Source organism: Carex rostrata, chromosome 11, assembly GCF_964058835.1.
Source record: "Carex rostrata chromosome 11, lpCarRost1.2, whole genome shotgun sequence".
NCBI classification, from domain to species: domain Eukaryota; kingdom Viridiplantae; phylum Streptophyta; class Magnoliopsida; order Poales; family Cyperaceae; genus Carex; species Carex rostrata.
Window position 1 is genome coordinate 12,088,805 of NC_135928.1, and position 18,914 is coordinate 12,107,718.

Sequence of the window (18,914 nt, forward strand, 5' to 3'; positions counted from 1 at the left end):
AACGAGAACATTCGATGATCCATTAACCAAAGGCCAAATGTAATGGGCAGTGCAACTAAAATAGATGAATTATACAGATATAGATAAAAGATAAGAAAATAGATCAAAGGCCGGGCATATGGCCGGGATAATCTCCATGCGAGAAGCGCTGTCTCTGAACGCGACGCTTGTGACCATTTCCTAGTTGTTCTTCTTGGTTAGCATGTGGTGGGCTTCTCTCACCTGCGCTACCTTTAGATGGACGTGGATGCACCTGGGTCCCAATAGGTGAATAGGATGGGGATGCCCCTGCGTCACCACCAGGTGGACGGGATGTCGATGGCCCTGTGTCACCAGTATCGATAGATAGCCCTCCAAACAACCAACTAGTTATCGGAACCTCATGCTCATGCTCATGCTGCAAACTCTCAATAGATGCTCGTCGTGCAAACTCCATATTCTCCTGCTCCTGAAACTCCAGAAAATCATCAATGGTGCATATGCCTATTCCCAACTCCTGATAATCTGCCCAAGACGGATTGTGTCTATTCTGATCCTGATTGACCTGCAATTCATACACAGTTTTAATTCCTAAAAAAATACTTGTAATTCATAAAAAAAAGTTATGCAATTCATAAAAAAAAAAAGTTGTAATCCTGACGAATTTAAGCCGTAACCCAGTGCATGCGTTTGAAACATGTTAATCCCTGACTGCGTCCTCTGATCCTGAGATACCTATAATTAGAGGTTAGTTTGGTAAGTTATGGTTTACAAACAAATTTTTTCAAGTACAATAGCATATACATGTCCGGGGTCTGCGATTGGATGTGGTGTATTTACCAGTGCAAATGCTTTTGTTTGGATGTACTTTCTCCATTCGGTGTCATCGTATAACCAGTCCTTAAAAGGATTTGGGCCTTCAAATCTAGGTGGATCTGGATATGGATACACCCCAACAGGAGTAGTCTCGTTGGATGGGACCGCTTCCCAATCTTCCAGAATCTTCACCTCATCCTTCATTTGCCGCACAGAGGCGCCAGCCTATCCTCATCAATTTTTTAACAATCTTTCGCCACCCCTTGGTGAAGAACATCTTGACACCGTGTGCCAACTCCTCAATCCCAGGCAATGCCTGTACACAGTGTTTTAATATTCGGTTCTTATTCGGTATTCGGAAAGCCACCAAATACCGAATATACAGTATGTGGCCGAATATTCGGATTTTTATTCGGATTTATATATTTGGATTTTCAAATGAAAAATCATAGGCACTCTAACTATAATAAACATAGATAAACATTACAAATAAATATAAATAAAACATAACACAAGTTAGAACAAGTTAACAACCTTCAGTACAAATTACAAAACTACAAATAAGCATAAATAAAACATAAGTTCAAATTTAAATAAATGAAATTATAACTTATTCGGTTCTTATTCGGATTCTTATTCTCTATTAGAAAATATTCAGTTCTTATTTGGATTCTTATTCTCTATTTGAAAATATTCTGCCGAATAGATAATATGCGAAAAAATATATTCGGCTGAATATTTGAAACTGAATATTCGAAACCAAATATTGGGCCGAATATTGAAACACTGCTTGTACACAAACAGCATCAATTTTAGCAATTATGATTTCTAAATACCTGAGTCATTTCGGTCAAACGTGCAACCTTCTCTGATTACTTGCACCTGATATGCAGTAGCCTCCTGAACATAAATCACGTATTTTGTGGCCTAGAACTCGTTCTTCTTTGAGCCCAACATCAACCTGTTCATAATTTTATAACAATTTAACACACAAAGTTAACTAACATAAATAAGAAAAATAACAGTGAGTAAACCTTACTTTTGTAATTCACCGTGCGTATGCCTATTCAGTGGATCCAGCACCGAAATCTCTTGAAATAATCTGAATTGTTGCATGCAGCGATCCGGATAAGTATGCTCAACGATCCAATAAAATATCAGTGGATCGCGATAAAAGTAGTAGGGCTGATAAATTTATTAAGAATGTGAGTTATAATTTATAAGTATGGTGACATATAACTAAATAAATAACTTGATTAAAACATACCCTTCCCTCCTGAGTCATTTTCAGAAGCTTGTTGTAGACACTCCCGAACTGCTCCCAATTCACCTGATCCTTCGTCAGTCCCTGAAACTGGCCCCGCAGGATACATGCACCGATGGTCTTGGCGTGGGAGGATGCATCGTACTTGTGTGGACAACACCATTTGTACGCAAATGATGCGCGTGTATCAACTGATAGGGTGCCTCAAGCAGGTTCCCAGTCTTTAGTTTTAGGTTTTGGCCGGTGAATTGGAAAGCGGGTCCAAGACCAGTGCTACAGAAGCATCATTGAACCATGCATAGATCTCCTCTCGGGATCGGTAGCGACACATAGATGTCAATACAGATATGCAAGAACCGCTCTACCTCAATTGTATTGTACCAGCTGGTCCAAATCCACAATTAGATCGAGATACCACAGCGGTATCCCGTCCTCGCCACTGTCTAGGAACAAATTGGATGACAATAGGTCCAAGATAAATACACGAACATACCTAACAAATTTCAAGAGAATGTGAGTACATTATTGGTAGACTAAAGCACGAATAAGTTTATATATATATATATATATATGAGGAGGGATCAAGTTGCAACAATTTTTGAGTTACAACAACCATTTTTTATATTTTCAAAGTTCAAATCGTCTATCCAAACCGTTAGATGTGATCTTCACAATAAAATGTGCTTGGAGACCAAATTTTACATTTTTTGGAATTTTTTTATTATTTATTAAGATGGGTACAAAATTCAATGGTCTGAATTTGACTAGTTTTTGTACCCATCTTAATAAATAGTAAAAAAATTCCAAAAAATGTAAAATTTGGTCTCCATGTATATTTTATTATAAAGATCACATCTAACGGTTTGGATTGACGATTTAGACTTTGAAAATATAGAAAATGATTGTTGTAACTTGTTGTAACTCAAAAATTGTTGTAACTTAATCACTCATCTATATATATATATATATATATGAGCTAGGCTACGGTGAGTTGCAAAGTAAAACGCGTTTCTACTTCATGCCGTATTTTTATTTTGAAAGTCCAAATTACTGATCTGAACCGTTAGATATTTAATCCATATTGAAATGTGCTTGGAGACCAAATTTTACATTTTTTGGAATTTTTGTACTATCTATTAAGCATTTTTTTAAATTGATGTTTTGCTGTGAACAGTAAAAAAACAGTAAAATTTTCTGGACCATCAGATCAGTGGCTTTCAAAATTGCTTAATAAATAGTAAACAAAATCCAAAAAATGTAAAATTTGGTCTCCAAGCACATTTCAATATGGAGGACAAGATGAACGGTTCGGATCGACGTTTTGAACTTTAAAATCGCCAAATATCAGCATGAAGTAAAATAATCGCTTTACTTCGCAACTCACCGTAGCCCACCTCTATATATATATATATATATATATATATATATATATATATATATATATATATATATATTTCACTTCACGCTGATATTTTGCGATTTTAAAGTTCAAAACGTCGATCCGAACTGTTCATCTTGTCCTCCATATTGAAATGTGCTTGGAGACCAAATTTTACATTTTTTGGATTTTATTTTACTATTTATTAAGCAATTTTGAATGCCGCTGATCTGATGGTCCAGAAAATTTTACTGTTTTTTACTGTTCACAGCAAAACAGCAGTTTTCAAAAATGCTTAATAAGTAGTAAAAAAATTCCAAAAAATGTAAAATTTGGTCTCCAAGCACATTTCAATATGGATTAAACATCTAACGGTTCGGATCGGTTGTTTGGACTTTCAAAATAAAAATACGGCGTGAAGTAGAAACGCATTTTACTTCGCAACTCACCGTAGCCCACCTCATATATATATATATATATATATATATATATATATATATATATATATATATATATAGGGCTGTGGCTAAATTGCTGCTGGCAGCAGTTCTGCCCAGGTGCTGCCGGGGCTATTTTTAGCCGTGTGATGTCCAAACAATAAATCCAAACCGTTAGATGTTTAATTTATATTATAATCTACATGGAGACCAAATTTTACATTTTTTGGAATTTTTTTACTATTTATTAAGCTGATTTGAAAACTGCTTATTTCAATGCTGTAGAAAATTACTGAAATCAGCAGTTTTCAAACCAGCTTAATAAATAGTAAAAAAAATTCCAAAAATGTAAAATTTGGTCTCCAAGTAGATTATAATATAGATTAAACATCTAATGGTTTGGATTTGTTGTTTGGATATCACACGGCTAAAAATAGCCCCGGCAGCACCTGGGCAGATCTGCTGCCAGCAGCAATTTAGACAGACCCTATATATATATATATATATATATGGGCTATGGTGCATTGCAGTGCATGGAGGGATTTGTGCATTGGACCATAAATCTAAAATTCAAAATCCAAATGACTGATCCAAACCGTTCATCTTGTTCTCCATATTAATATGTGTTTGGAGACCAAATTTTACATTTTTCTGAATTTGTTTACTATTTATTAAGTATTTTACAAAATTGTTGATCCAACGGTGGCTGCTGATTTTACTGTTTTGTTAAGCCACCGTTGGATCAACAATTTTGTAAAATACTTAATAAATAGTAAACAAATTCAGAAAAATGTAAAATTTGGTCTTCAAGCACATATTAATATGGAGAACAAGATGTACAGTTTGGATCGGTCATTTGGATTTTGAATTTTAGATTTATGGTCCAATGCACAAACCCCTCCATACATTGCAATGCACCATAGCCCATCTCTCTCTCTCTCTCTCTCTCTATATATATATATATATATATAATACTTACCACTTCAGCGTTCGATCATCGCGCTTGGCCGGTAGCTTCTTAAATCGATCACGGAACTTAGATTTCAGGAAAGTCAACTCATGTATTTTTTTGTTCCCCTGAGGCCCCCATTTTTTCATAAGTTCATTTTTCTCAAAGAGGCGGCCTTTTGCATTCGTCCCGTCTGTACTCTCCATCACTGGGACTCCCGTAATGGGCAAACCCCACAAACAGTTCACGTCCTCCAACGTAAATGTAATTTATTAAATACAAAAATATAAATTTCTTTATTAGAATTGTCAACAAATTATCACAAATAATAAATTTATTTGAAGTAGTTTAGTAATTAATACATGTCATCTCTCCAAATGGAAGATGAAAGGTGTGCGTCTCAGGACGCCGCCGCTCCACAAGTCCATGTATTAGCGCTGCATCGATCATTTTGTGAGGCATGCATGCAATCTGGTATAAGCACAATCGAATCAAAAATTGAGAGTATGAACCGTGGTACTTAGTATGGTAATGGTAGTGCTTCACGTTTATGTTAGCTTGTAATAATCTAGAAATCAATAATACGATAATTTTGATTATATAAAGCTTTTTTCATGAATTGGATGATTAATATCATTTTGTTGCCTTGAGTATTATTGCATTTATGGATCATTTCGAGTTCATGACTGAAATTGTGAAACTCCATAATATAGATGATATATACTCTTAAAATGTCACTGACCAAGGTAATTAGCAGGAACACTAATTACCGTTGTAAAGTTAGTATGTGGATTAAATGATGGTCAAGTTTTACATACCATAGACAAGGAGTTGTCATTTTAATCACATAGATATATATTCCAGGAACATGATATCTGACAGACCCCGAATGAAACATTATACGGAATTGTGTTCGTGTCATTAATGCTTTCATTCAGTGTTAAGTTCTAAAGTATGAGGTATTCATTTTTCCTACTAAGAAATGTATATGTGTGATTGTTATCAAACGCTGTCGGTAAAATGCAGTTATAACGGTAGCTCTTCGGTATACATGGCTTAGCTGAGGTAGTGATGGTTTACCAAAAGTACTATTGTCCCTCGTATCTCTATACGAGCTATAGCATCACTGGGCCCCTTGATAGAGTAAGATTATCAGCGCGCGGTATGATTACAAGAGTAATCATATTTGATAATCTGCTCAAGATCAAGAAAAGATTAAGTTTACAAGGATGACACACACCTACCTTGAAACTAATCTGATAGCTATGTGACAAAAGAACTGACACAAGTAAATTGTTTACTGGATCGTGATATTGTACTGTACAGCATCATCTGTGTAATTGGATGGTCATGATGCGTTTTGCCAGATGCCTCTCATGATTATAGAAGTTAAAATAGTTTTAATTCTATTTACCAACATAACACAGATCCTATCGGGTCACACCATGTAGGAGTTAATCGGAGAATCTTATTGTGATTGATTATAAATTGGTTATGATCAATAGTAAGATGGTTATAATTAATTATACGTGTTATAATTAAATTATAAATGTTATGTAAAAATAACAAGCAAAAACATTGGTTAATTTATAAACGTGTGTGACACGTTGTATAAAAGTTAACCGGTTAATTTATAAATGTGCATGACACGTTGTATAAATTACCGAAATAACAACCGTAAGAAAAATATATATAATTATTCAGAATAATTATACGAATATTATTTGTATTCGGGCCGAGGGCATTCGGGTCTTTTCAGATTCGTCCTTATCCGCATGACATGTCATCGATCCTATTCAGATGACACGTCATCGATCTTATCCACATGACATGTCATCCTTATCCATTCAATGGCATATCTTGTAAATAGGCATATGTTGAGGGGTATTTCGGTCTTTTGTGAACCTCCTCAAAAGCCTATAAATAGAGGGGTGCATGTAGAGAGAAAAAATCGCTAATTCACTTGTATCGTTTCGTGCAGAATCGAATCGGTATTTTCTCTCTTTCTCAGTTTCTCTCCCAAATAGTGTTTCGGTTGAGAAAAGAAAGTTATACGTAGTTGACGTATAATCTTGCGGGTTGTTGTGGAGTATATTTACGGGATCGATGAATAGTGTTTTATCGAATTTCGCGATATGTCAGTTTTTGCTTATTGATGAAACTGAGTAACCGAAAATTCGTGTTTACGGGTTTTCGTCTTTTTCCCTGTGAATAGTGTTTTTGCAGAATTCCGCGGTTTATAGTATTTCTGGCAAAAGAAATAAACCACTCTCTGGTTAGTCCTGGTGGATAACCTATAGAGGTATCACACGTGTGATACTCCGAGTCGATTCCTTCCCTGGTGAGGCTCTACTCGCTCGGTCTGCATTCCAACTGTGATTTGGAAACATGGTATAAATATGTTATATTAATCTATTTAATTGGTAAGTAGATTAAAGTTTTAGAAATCAATCATGGAGTAGATCTGTAAAAGGATTAAATTGGGTTTTGATGCCAAAGGAATACTGAAGGTGGACCGCCTTGGAAAGTTTCCTGACATGCCCCGTTTAATCCTTGGCTTAAGTTAGAAGTAAAAATTTTTGTTCTACGTTCTTTCCGCAACTTAAGTCTAAACGGGTTTTGGTTACCAGCACCGTAAAACCCCAACAGTTTATAACCTTCATATTCTACATTACCAAAAATAAAAATTAGAAATTAAAACATGATGAGATTTCTGAACAAGTCACGAAAAAATGAAATAAGTAAATGCTTATCTCCTGAGAAACCAGATCACTAAATTTATCCCGCTCCCTCTCTACTTGATCATTGATTTCGTCTGTCGTACTACAAAATTAATTCTTTATTTTTGAAATTTTTAAACTAATCTAAACCGTTTTAGATTTTTCTATTTTTTTTCTAAACCAGTTTAAATTACCTAAATTATTCTAAACCATTTCAGAACCAATTTGTAATTTTCTAAACTATTTAACACCATTTTGAAAATTTCTAAATTATTCGTGCACCAATTTGGTATTGTCTAAATTATTCTACACCATTTTTGAACTTTCTAAATTATTTGGACACCATTTTGGAATTTTCTAAATTATTCTTCATCATTTTGAAATTTTATAAATTACTCTAAACCATTTTGGAACTTTTCTAAATTATTCTACACTATTTTGGTACTTTCTAAATTATTCGGGCAACATTTTAAAATTTTCTAAATTATTCTATACTATTTTACAATTTTCTAAATTATTCTATACTATTTTACAATTTTCTAAACCTTTTTGGAACTTTCTAAACTAATCTAAACCATTTCGAAATTATCAAAATTATTTCGACAATAATCTAAACCGTTTTGAAATTTTCTAAATTATTCGAACAACAATCTAAACTGTTCTAAATTATTGAACTAATATTCTCAATCTAAACAATCTAAACAATATTCCAAATAATTCTAATCAGAACTATTCTAATATTCTAGAAATAAAAGATAAAGATTAAATTAAAAAAAACTGATGCTGATGCCGATGCCTCTCTTCTCTTTTCTTTGCTACTCGGACACAACCCTCTCTTCTCTTCTTTTTCTGCCTTTCTCCCTCTCGCTTTTACCCTTTCTCCTCTCGCTTTTGCCCTCTCCCTTTCTGCATACCCTACCTCACCTCACGGACAAACAAACCAAATTTCACAAGTTATAAAAGAAAAAAAAAATTCTTTTCGGTTCCTCAATAACCGAACCCGGAAACCGGTTACCAAATAACCGGACAATCCTCTTCTTTCTGGTTATTTGGTAATCAGACTTTTTTCATGTAGCCGGGATTTAAGTAACCGGAAAGGAGATGAAAATCTGGTTATTTGGTAATCGGATTGGGTAGATTTTGAAATCCATTCAATTTTTGGGTAGATTTCGTAATTTTCTTTTTTTGGATATTCATAAAAATTTCGGCAGAATTAAGCTCATTGAGCCCCAATTCTCTGAACCCAACAAAATTCTTCAGTTATTTTGTGCCACATTTCCGAATGCGTATCCTCTATATTTAACTCAAAAAGAAATCTTTTGTCAATTAATCTCAACTGTCTGATTTTAAACGGAGTCAATCTGTTCCCTGCTTATGATATAGGGAGTCCTTTAATATTAATGTGGATTTAGTCTGTACGAATTTTAAAAACAGATCGGATGATCAAGATTCATTAACTCAAATTAAAGATTCCCCTTTGAGTTAATGTAGATGATACAAATTCTACATTTCCTACCATGTTCTGGTTTGCAGCGCAGGTTTTGTGTTACTGCGGTTGAGCTTGATTAAGCAGCGATTTCATAAGAAATGAGATGCCTGACATACAGCCTGAGTTACTGCTTCTTCAATTCTGTAAAGAATGCAATGCGTTTCTTTTTCTCTTGTTCAATTTCATCCCCTTGTTGATGTAAAGGGACATCTCCATTTGAAAAGAAGGGGCATATTTGTCTAAAATACAAATTTAATGATTAGAAGAGAATAAAGAAAAGAATTATAAATTTCTATGGAGATATTAGAGAGTATGGCTACTATAACATCAGTATCATTTCAGTCTATATAATATCAACTCCAAAACCTATCGAATTGACTTCAAACGATGAATCCAAACCGTTCAAACCGATCTACTTCATTAGTTGTACGTTTACATGTAAAGTTTATAACCTTTTGAATTTATTTGGTATCAAGTCAAGAGGTCAAATGGGTGAGTTTTTAAGTTAATTTTAATACATTCATTTTTCAATTTTCAAACCGCTTGATTTGATACTAAAATAACTTGAAAATAGAAAAGGTTTGCATGTAAATGCATCACTCATAAAGTAAATTGGTTTGAACGGTTTGGATTAGTCATTTAAAGCCTATTCAATCAATTTTGAAGTTAGTGTTGTGTGACACCGATGTTATACTAGCCGGACTCAATAATAGATATTAAGATGTTTGTATGAGGATAATGGTTATTTTCAAAGTTTCCTTGGGTACACTGGAAATTTTTTCAATTATTAAATTCAGACGTACCGAAATAAAAAGAGTGTCTCATTTTCAATAAATATAGAAAGATCTGACTCATTAAGTCCGATCCAAAATATATGGATCTAACTCAATGATCCAGATCCAAATATTATGTTTTTTTAGGATCATATGTGGACCAGAGCTTGATTCTTCTCTAATCGGACGATCTGAATCCAAACTAAAAAAAAAAAAACATGAATCTGAATCATCGAGTCCGATCCATAATATTTGGATCATACTCAATAAACTAGATTTTTCTATATTTATTAAAAATAATATACTCTTTTTTATTTTCATACGTCTGATTTTAATAATTTCTACAGATAAAAATTTTTCAATAATCTGCAATAGTATGTGCCAGTAGAATCAATCATACAGATAGAATTAAGTCCATGGCCTATCTAACTAACTGTCTAACTATCTACTGGTATTTTTCTTTCCCTCTCTATAAACAGCCTCAAAGCCAAAAGTCGTACAACCTCACCTACCTTACCTAGTTTCTCTGTTTCTTTAGTCAGATTTTGTACCTCCTAGTATGGACCATGGACTAAGAAAATTGAAAGAGGCGTGTTCTGCAAGTACGCCTGTAGAAATGAAAAAAAAATAACAAAAAAATTATTTATTTTTTATATATCTTGACGTATATCTGCCTTGTGTCATCATATTGATCATTACTGTAATTGATTCTTTGTCATAAATCCATATGGCATTTTATGCAAGGTGAATTATTTAAAAAGTTACAAATTATTGTATAACTAATTAAAAGAAAAAGTGAGATATGAAAGCACATTTTAATATATTTGTCATATAAAATTATTGTATATTCATCTTAATAAATAGTAGAAAAATTCAAAAAAAAATGTAAAATTTGATCTGCAAGCACATTTTAACATATTCATCATGTGGACAATTTGAATCAATTGTTTGGACTTTAAAAATGTAAAATATGAAGTGTAATTCGGAGTCATTAAAAAAAAGTATAATTTGATACCTCCTCTTTTAGAATGAATTAAATGTAGGTCTCAGACATTGCAAATGCATGAGTCCATATAGTTATTACTAACAGAAGATCTAAGACTACAAACTTGGCATTCTAATGACATAATTGACCATTGTCTTGCAGTTGTATAAATTAAAGCACTAAAAAAATCAATTGTCGGAACACTTGATTTTTAAATGCTGGCACATTTATAAATGCCACCCAAGTGGACTGCCATTTGTCTCCACTCCTTTAAAACTTATAAAAATGCTTTTGCGCACATATCCTCCTCAAAGCCATATCTTTTTTTTGAAGTAAAAGATGGAGGTCTTACCTATCAGTTTTTTTAAAAATTTTGTTTATATTACGGAGAATTTTTCACTTTGTGAATTTTGAATCCATGACTTTTTGCATAGGAGTCATGTGTCTTTGTCACTAGACTAAAAACTAGTTCTCGAAAGCCATATTTATTGTAACGTTTCTCACAAAATGTATGAACTTGTCCTAAAATAAAACGAGATCAGACATTTTGGTTTTAAATATTTATAAAAATGATTTCGACCGGTTTTCGAACCTCTCAAACCATTTTTTTTAATTCAAAATTGAGCTTTGTTTTTTTGTTCATGCTAAATATATTTCAGAATAAGGAATATAATGTATCCTGAAATTTTTTTTTTCGTCCATTTTTCGAACAGAATTTTGTAGCAAAATGCTTTCTCCTGATTCATGTGATGCATGCCCCTTATAAGCTTTGTATGACAAGAGTTCTAATCCGAATATTCCGAAAAGAGTAATGATTTTGTGCTATTTGAAATAATGCAAATGTTATTTAGATTGTATTCTTCGAAATAATGTTAATTCAAAAATAATAATTTGTTATTCTTCTATAAAATGTTGTATCTGTAAAATAACACTAATCTTATATTATTCTGAGGAGACGGAAATGAGTTTAGATTGCAGATAAAATAATAATAATTATTACATTCCCTAATTAGTATTATTCTCTTAGGTCATATTTGATCGCTACTTAAATCTTAAGAAGTATTAATTTGGTTACTCTACCTTGCTTCTCATATATTTACACCTCTCATTTGTTTCCTTAAGTGATGGCTTAAATTAATTCATCTGGAGTAAGATTTTGAAAAACTAAGCAGACAAAAATAAGCATAGAGTAAGTTAATCCATCTGAATAAGTGGCGTAACTTGCTATGAATTAACTCACCTCTTATTCTATCTATTTTATTTAACAGCTAAAGTGTGAAGTAAAGAAGATTACTTCGCCTCTCTTACTCTTACTCAACAACCAAACATAATTATATATCCAAACCATACTCCATTTAAAAAATTGCGAAGCAGAGAGGTTGTGCAGGCTTTGTACCAGCAAAATCATATTCAAGAGGAGCAGACATACATAAATAATGGAACTATATGGACATATACGTCAAAGACAATAAATAGTGTGTTTCACATGCAGATGCCGCCGAAGATTGAATCTTTTACAATTTGGTCTCTAATGATTGGCTTTGTTTTCAAAGCTGAAGGTGAAGTCTTAACTAGAGAAAAAGGGAAGACCCTTAGGCTCTAAATTTAACACTCCAAGTCTTCTCCAACATTTGTTTATGTAAGTATTAGCTTATTATAATAGGTATTTATTTGGAAAGATAGATTAGAATTTAGAAACCTAAGTTGCATATTTTTGACTTTTTATCATTAATTACTTGGGAAAAGTTAAGCTAACAGATCATTTCGTTAGCAGATGTAGTTTTGAACATCTTATAATATTGGTGATTTTCAACCAACCAACCAACCAACCCTTTTATGTAGTTATTTTTGTTCTATTAAAATCTTTAGACAATTGCTCAGAGGAATTATATCAGAATTAGATCACCACAATAACATACAAAATAAGTACAAATGTGAGACATACATAAACAAAGCATTAATCAAAGCAACTTTGGTGAACACATAATTCAAAAATTTATCCAACCGAGATTTTTGAGTTCATGAAAAAAGAAATAATAAAGCTTTAAATATAGCAAAGAAAAGATATTTTATTTAAAAACACTGCAATTTATTTTCCAAAGCAGCTTTTTCCTCAAGATGCATCAGCAGTCACGCCTCCAATTCTACTAAGGTCAAAAATCTCAATCCAGTAACCATCAGGGTCCTTGATGAATGCAATCCCTTTCATTTTCCCTACAAGCAAATTTCCACATAGTTTGTCAAATAATCTTTCATTAAAACAAGGAATGCATGACGTAATTGGCTTAACAAATAACAGCACAATATCAACAACTGTATACATTGTAACGAATAATAATGGCAAACCACCCTTTTGTACTGGTACAATGTACTCTGAAGTTCCAGCATCTATAATTAATTATATTAAATGAAAAACGCATAGAAAGAAGTACCATCTTCAGGTTTCTTTACAAATTCAACTCCAAGACTCTCAAAGCGAGCACATGCCTTGTTTACATCATCCACTGTTATGCCAATATGACCTGAAACAACAACAGTTTTGATATTATGTACAGGCACATAATTTAAAGAGGGGCTTATAGGAGTAAAAAACTAGAAGTAGATAAAGATACAAATATTTATGAAGAATTACCAAAGCCACGTGGATCAGAATTCCCATTGTGATAACCCTTGAACTCAGGATCACTTTCTGTGCCCCAATTACTACATGATTAACAGAAAATTATAACATCATTATCCATAAAATTGACGACCCAAGTTGCATAAAACAGATAGTATCATATCTAATATGATGCAGATACAGCAATGTCTTCTATATATGTTATTTTATTCCTTCTATTATATTTATGCATAAATAATATTTTATTTTGAAAATTCTAATAGTATTTTTTTCTTTTTAATAAATGAAAATACATGAGTAAACAATATACACCACATCCAACTTTTCATTGTAAAATTATTGACACAGAAAATTAGAAGTTAGAGGATCTACAAATAGTACATGCAAAGTAAACAGAAGTTGTTCTTTCATGCATGGATACATGTATTGTTAACCGTATCCTCAAGTCAAACCATTTAGAGTAATGATGTATGCCTACGATGCGTATTCATACAAGTATCCATATCGGATACATACCTATATGAAGTATTGGAGTAAAATAGCCAATGCCGGACCACCATACCTACCTTGTATAAGAGCAATTCATGCCTAGCTGAGTCACTTTTATTTAAGATCATTTACATGTTTCCTAAACTCAGAGAGAATATTGAACCCAAGTAATTTTTTCCAAGTATCCAAGAATTCCTTAAAGCCTCATTTGTAAAGCCTAATAAATTTTGCTCATTTTCTCACAAATGGACAGCACAGCCTTCAATTAACCCAATTTAGCCTCACCTTTACACCTATTACGAAAGGCTAAATCAAGAGTAGAACTAGGGTGTTCTTAAGTTCACCAAGTCCCTTTGTAAACTTAACTCTAAAACCTATAGCATTGGCATCAAAAGACAAATCCAAATCGTTGAAATCCATCCACCTTACGAGTGATGCGTCTACATGCGAAAATTTTAAATTTTTTAATTAATTTTCTATAGAGTCAAGTGGCAAAAGAAGTTCAAAAAATGAATGCATTAAAATTAATTTATATACGTTCTAATTTTGACCGCTTGACTTTATACTAAATTAATTCGGAAGTTTAAATTTTTGCATGTAGATGCATCACTCGTAAGGTGGTTTCAACGGGTTAAATTCATCATTTGAATACGATAGATTTTAGAGTTTAGTTCATAAAGAGGCTTGGTGAACTTAAGAAGACCCTAGTTCTACCTCCTAAATCAAGGTCAAGCCAGAATAAATGATATAATTGGTTTTAGTTAAATATCTTTATTACAGAAAATCTAACTGTATCAAAAGAAACCCAAAACGAAAAAGAAAAATTCATACTGTGTTAGCTCTAAGGTGGCTTTCTGACCAAAGGTCCACACAGTTCGCTGAACTGGGTCGACTGGAGCTGATGCAACATTCTGATAAAAGCAAAGAATATAACTAATTAAGTATATAAGAAGATCAACTTTTTAAGAAAAAAATAGTCAGATAAGAGGATTCACCTCATAGCCAAGAAAGTATAGACTGAACTTCATTTCAGGGAAATCCAACCTCTTAAGCAACCTGAGTTGATTTATTCTCAACTAAATTAGAAGCTATACCCATGTAGGCAGCATCTAACACAATCTATGACTGATTGAGATGTAAACTTACGACATGCCCAATATACGGGAGTAGAAGTCAAGGCTGACTTTTGGATCCTTTACTCGGAACATCTACAAATAACACCAAAGTAACCCCAATTAAGGAAATTAACACACATCAATATACTTCAAAACAAAGACACTAGGAAAAAAACATTGCTTCCTTCTAGAATTTACAAATCACAATAAAAAGATGGTTTTCAGCGCATATAGGTGGCATGGTGTGACCATGTGAGTACTTGCAAAATATAGATAACTTGATTTCACAAGAGGTCAATGAGTTATAATCTATGTTTCATTTTGGTCGTCGGTAAACTTCAATTTGACTTCCAAAAGCACTATGCTTTAAATTTTGTTGGAATTGGTTTGTTTTTCCAAATTCTAATCACGCAATAATAAAAAATCTTTAGCCAAGTGAACCATTCCATAACATGCATTTTAAGTCATGAACTTTACGCATCGTGCACCTAATACGTCACTTTTCATACAAATGCATGGAATTAGTTTGTGAAAGCTTCTCAAATTTCAAAACCAAGTAAATATGTAAAATATGTTTTGCCCAAAGATCACTGTTGAAACAATTTTCTTGATTTATTACTGGTGAAGAAATATCTTGACAGACTGATTCCTAAATATTTTACACAAATTGAATTTGATATGAAGTAGATGAAGGAAAGTTTATTGCCTGTAGAAGAACAAATCAGAGTATTTTTTGTAATAATAGTGGCATAATTCTGCCACCGCTTCTATTGAAGAAGAAACATGTATACACCCATACAATGAAAGCATCAGCAAGTCCACATCTGAATTAAAACACCCCATAAAACCCCTCCACTCCTATGCAACAACCCAAGACAGCCCAAACCCTAATTCAACAACAAATCAAAATTATCTGACTAAACTGAACCATGGGAATAATTAATGACCTTAGGCTAAGTTATCCCAATAAAGGTCGTATCCTCTAGAAATAATGCCTCCAAAAATAATACATCAACAATACATTACTAATAACTTATTAGCTATTTTCTGTGTTACACGATTAATTAATATACGCAAGGCACCAGTAAAAAAGATAACAGTACTGCTAAAGATTCACATCCACACAGGGATACAACTGCAGAAGTGATATGATCAAATCAACAATGAATAGAATGACAATGTCCTGATTAAATTTCAAATCAAGATGAACGAATTTGTAAACCTAAAAAGTAACTTGTGGAGCATAGTCATTCCAATACATTGCTTCTGTGTCAAATTCTATGCAACTTAAGAATCACTTGGAATTCAGCTGCAACACATCGACACAGATGGTTGTAAATTTCAATTCGTTTATAAAAAGAGACATTTCCTCATCTGCTACCGTTGTTATCCTGGGATGATTGTGTCATTCATGGGGAGATCTAGTACAAAAATGGAAGTCAATGTGCGTCCAATTTTTTATCTGATGATACATGTATGTACTTTTGGTGTTATAAATGTATTTTTCTTAAGAAAAGTTATATTTCACTCCCATAAAATTGTGAGGATAGTTCAATTTTTTTAGACCCATAGTTAGAATCCAAGTTTTTGACATGATCATTATATTGATGTCAACATTTGGTATGATACTTGACTGCCATTAGAATAACTTCTGGCTCATCCACAATGTTATTTCAATCCAAATTATCCAGTTCATTTGAATTAATGTGGCCCGATAAATCTTATCCATACCATCTAATTTCAATCAGTTCACCCAGGCCCGTTCGGCAAACCATTGGAATAGAGAAAAAGTGAGGAAAAGTGGAATTTGGAATAGGCTTCAGTTCCTCACAATTGCGGTCGTGTTCGGTTGATGGTGAAAGAGTGGAAGAGTATAGGTAAATGAGCTAAATCCATCTCATGAAAAATGCTAATTCCTCTATTCCACCTTTCCTATGGAATAGGGAATTGGCTCATGGAGGAATAGAGGAGGGACCCAAATGTAAAAAACAAGGGGTTTGACTGCAAAAGTTCAAACCCAATTCCACTATTCCCAATTCCACTCACTCAGACTGAATTTTTTTTTTCCTACGTGAACAGTAAATTTCAGTTCAAACTTTTTCTATTCCCGTTCCTATTCCCATTCCCACTGTGCAGCCGAACAGGGCCTTCTTCTTCGGTAGGAATAGAACCTCTTTTCCACTCTATTACAATTATTTACATCTCAAATGTAGAGACTATATAAATTTACAGTTTTACTGTTTCGGTTGTTTATGATGATTTTAGAGTTTTTCAAATAAAATCTATAATAATTGGGTCCTGAACCAATATAAGATAATATTAGCAAGCAATTGATACCGTTTGTTGCAAGAAGTAGCTCTTGGTGGCCTCATCAACCTCTGCATGGAGGCCAGGGTTGTTGGAGGGCGACTCCTTAGAAGAAGCCATCGCAGAAAAGGAACGCAATCGACCAAATCTCTGCAACTCGATGCACGAAACAGTTCAACAGCTAAGTAGCCCAAATAATTGCAAGAACAAATTTCGACTGCCTTCGAATTAGTACTACCTGGATTCGGGTCGAGGGAGGAATAGATCGTGAGGAGATGGAGAAGTGTCGAGAGGTGAGACGGAGATAAGAAGTGAGCGACGAGATTGCTGCCATGAGCAAAGCTGGTTCGGTTCTACTATGTTCTCTCCAGTGCAATTCAAATGGAGATCGAGTGCAGATCAGGGTAATTGGGCTTCCAGTTCTGTAGACCCAGCCCAAAAAGATATATGTGGGCCTAGACTTCGGTTGAGTTGCATAGGTATAATTAATCCACGCTCATTTAATAACAAAGAAGGCCCATAATTATACCAGCCACAGAAACATAGTATTGCAGTTATATATGTCCGATAACATAAAATATGAAAAAATCATTCTCTTCATCAAATGGAAGAGCAATATCCTCACTAATTTTAAAATACTCTTTTGACTTTGAACGAAAAGCAACTACGAAAGACTTTGATAATTGGGAAAAGAGTATCAGAGGGAATCAGACAATGAGTGCATTATGAAAGATTAGTATCGTGTCCTTTGAGGATATATTATGAGATTGAATAAAATATGAAGAGATTCTTAGTGACCCGACATTGCCGAGTGGAAGGGTCATCGCTCAACGGATAAAAGCTATATTCACATAGAATTAATAAATATGAATGAAATTAAAAAAAACCCAAATGACAAAAAACGAAGAGACAAATAATAAATAACAGTAAAAGAAACAACAACAAATGATATAGGAAGGCTTAACCTCCACGTTTCTACTTCCAAAAAAAAAATGAATCAAATATAACATGAAAAAAATCTTGAAGTATCATTGTCAGTGTGATCTTCTTCGATGTAGTTCAATATTTATGAAAATGAACAAACAAAATAAAAAAAGTATATTATAATTGCTCCAAATGAAAACTAATAAAATTAGCAAAATTTTTGACTTGATGCATAAAAACATTATTTTATTCCTTAAATTTGATCCACTTCTTACATGTCTATATGTTGTTTTCAAAGTTTTGAAACTTATTTTGCTGAACAAGATACTCTAATCATGTTTAAATCTAATTCCAAGACTCAATTCCAAACAAGTTTTGTACTTGGAAAATTTTTAGTCATTCTACAAACTGATGAAAAAATTGAATTTTGAGACTTCATTTGGAAGCTTTAAGTTGATACTCGAATCAAAAGTCCCACTCAACAAGGACAGGTCTCAACGACAAAGAAAACTAAAAACATTAAGTTCTAGCAAATGAGATTCTTCTAAATTTGAACTTGTCAAAGCATAAAAAAAGCACAAATTAACTATGAACGCACAATCAAGCCCCTCAAGTTAATGAACCAGTGAATGAAAATGAAGACCTTAATATGACTTCTGAAAATAATGT

General features: G+C 33.2%; 1 protein-coding gene and 1 long non-coding RNA gene across 2 annotated transcripts; both read right to left on the bottom strand.

Moving 5' to 3' along the window:
- Positions 1–1,694: 1,694 nt before the first annotated feature.
- On the bottom strand, positions 1,695–2,213 carry LOC144561567 (uncharacterized). The gene is made up of 3 exons (XR_013513884.1): positions 2,063–2,213; positions 1,835–1,980; positions 1,695–1,756 (listed from the first exon to the last, which is right to left on the bottom strand). It is a non-coding gene; the product is annotated as an uncharacterized LOC144561567 (long non-coding RNA).
- Positions 2,214–12,731: 10,518 nt separating this feature from the next.
- On the bottom strand, positions 12,732–17,686 carry LOC144562153 (lactoylglutathione lyase family protein / glyoxalase I family protein). Its single transcript, XM_078311315.1, has 8 exons — positions 17,560–17,686; positions 17,352–17,471; positions 15,046–15,107; positions 14,895–14,955; positions 14,731–14,810; positions 13,423–13,493; positions 13,223–13,312; positions 12,732–13,004 (listed from the first exon to the last, which is right to left on the bottom strand). Exons 1-8 carry the CDS (start codon positions 17,653–17,655, stop codon positions 12,904–12,906), a joined length of 681 nt encoding a protein of 226 aa, XP_078167441.1. The 5' UTR covers positions 17,656–17,686; the 3' UTR covers positions 12,732–12,903.
- Between the last annotated feature and the right edge of the window lie 1,228 nt (positions 17,687–18,914).

Bases quoted from the DNA above. Each gene is read 5' to 3' on its own strand.
- LOC144562153 (XM_078311315.1), bottom strand. From the start codon at position 17,655: ATGGCAGCAATCTCGTCGCTCACTTCTTATCTCCGTCTCACCTCTCGA. The intron at 14,811-14,894 runs GTGAATCCTCTT...TGCTTTTATCAG, and splicing joins TATACTTTCTTGGCTATGAG to AATGTTGCATCAGCTCCAGT. The intron at 13,313-13,422 runs GTAATTCTTCAT...TTGTTGTTTCAG, and splicing joins TTCTGATCCACGTGGCTTTG to GTCATATTGGCATAACAGTG.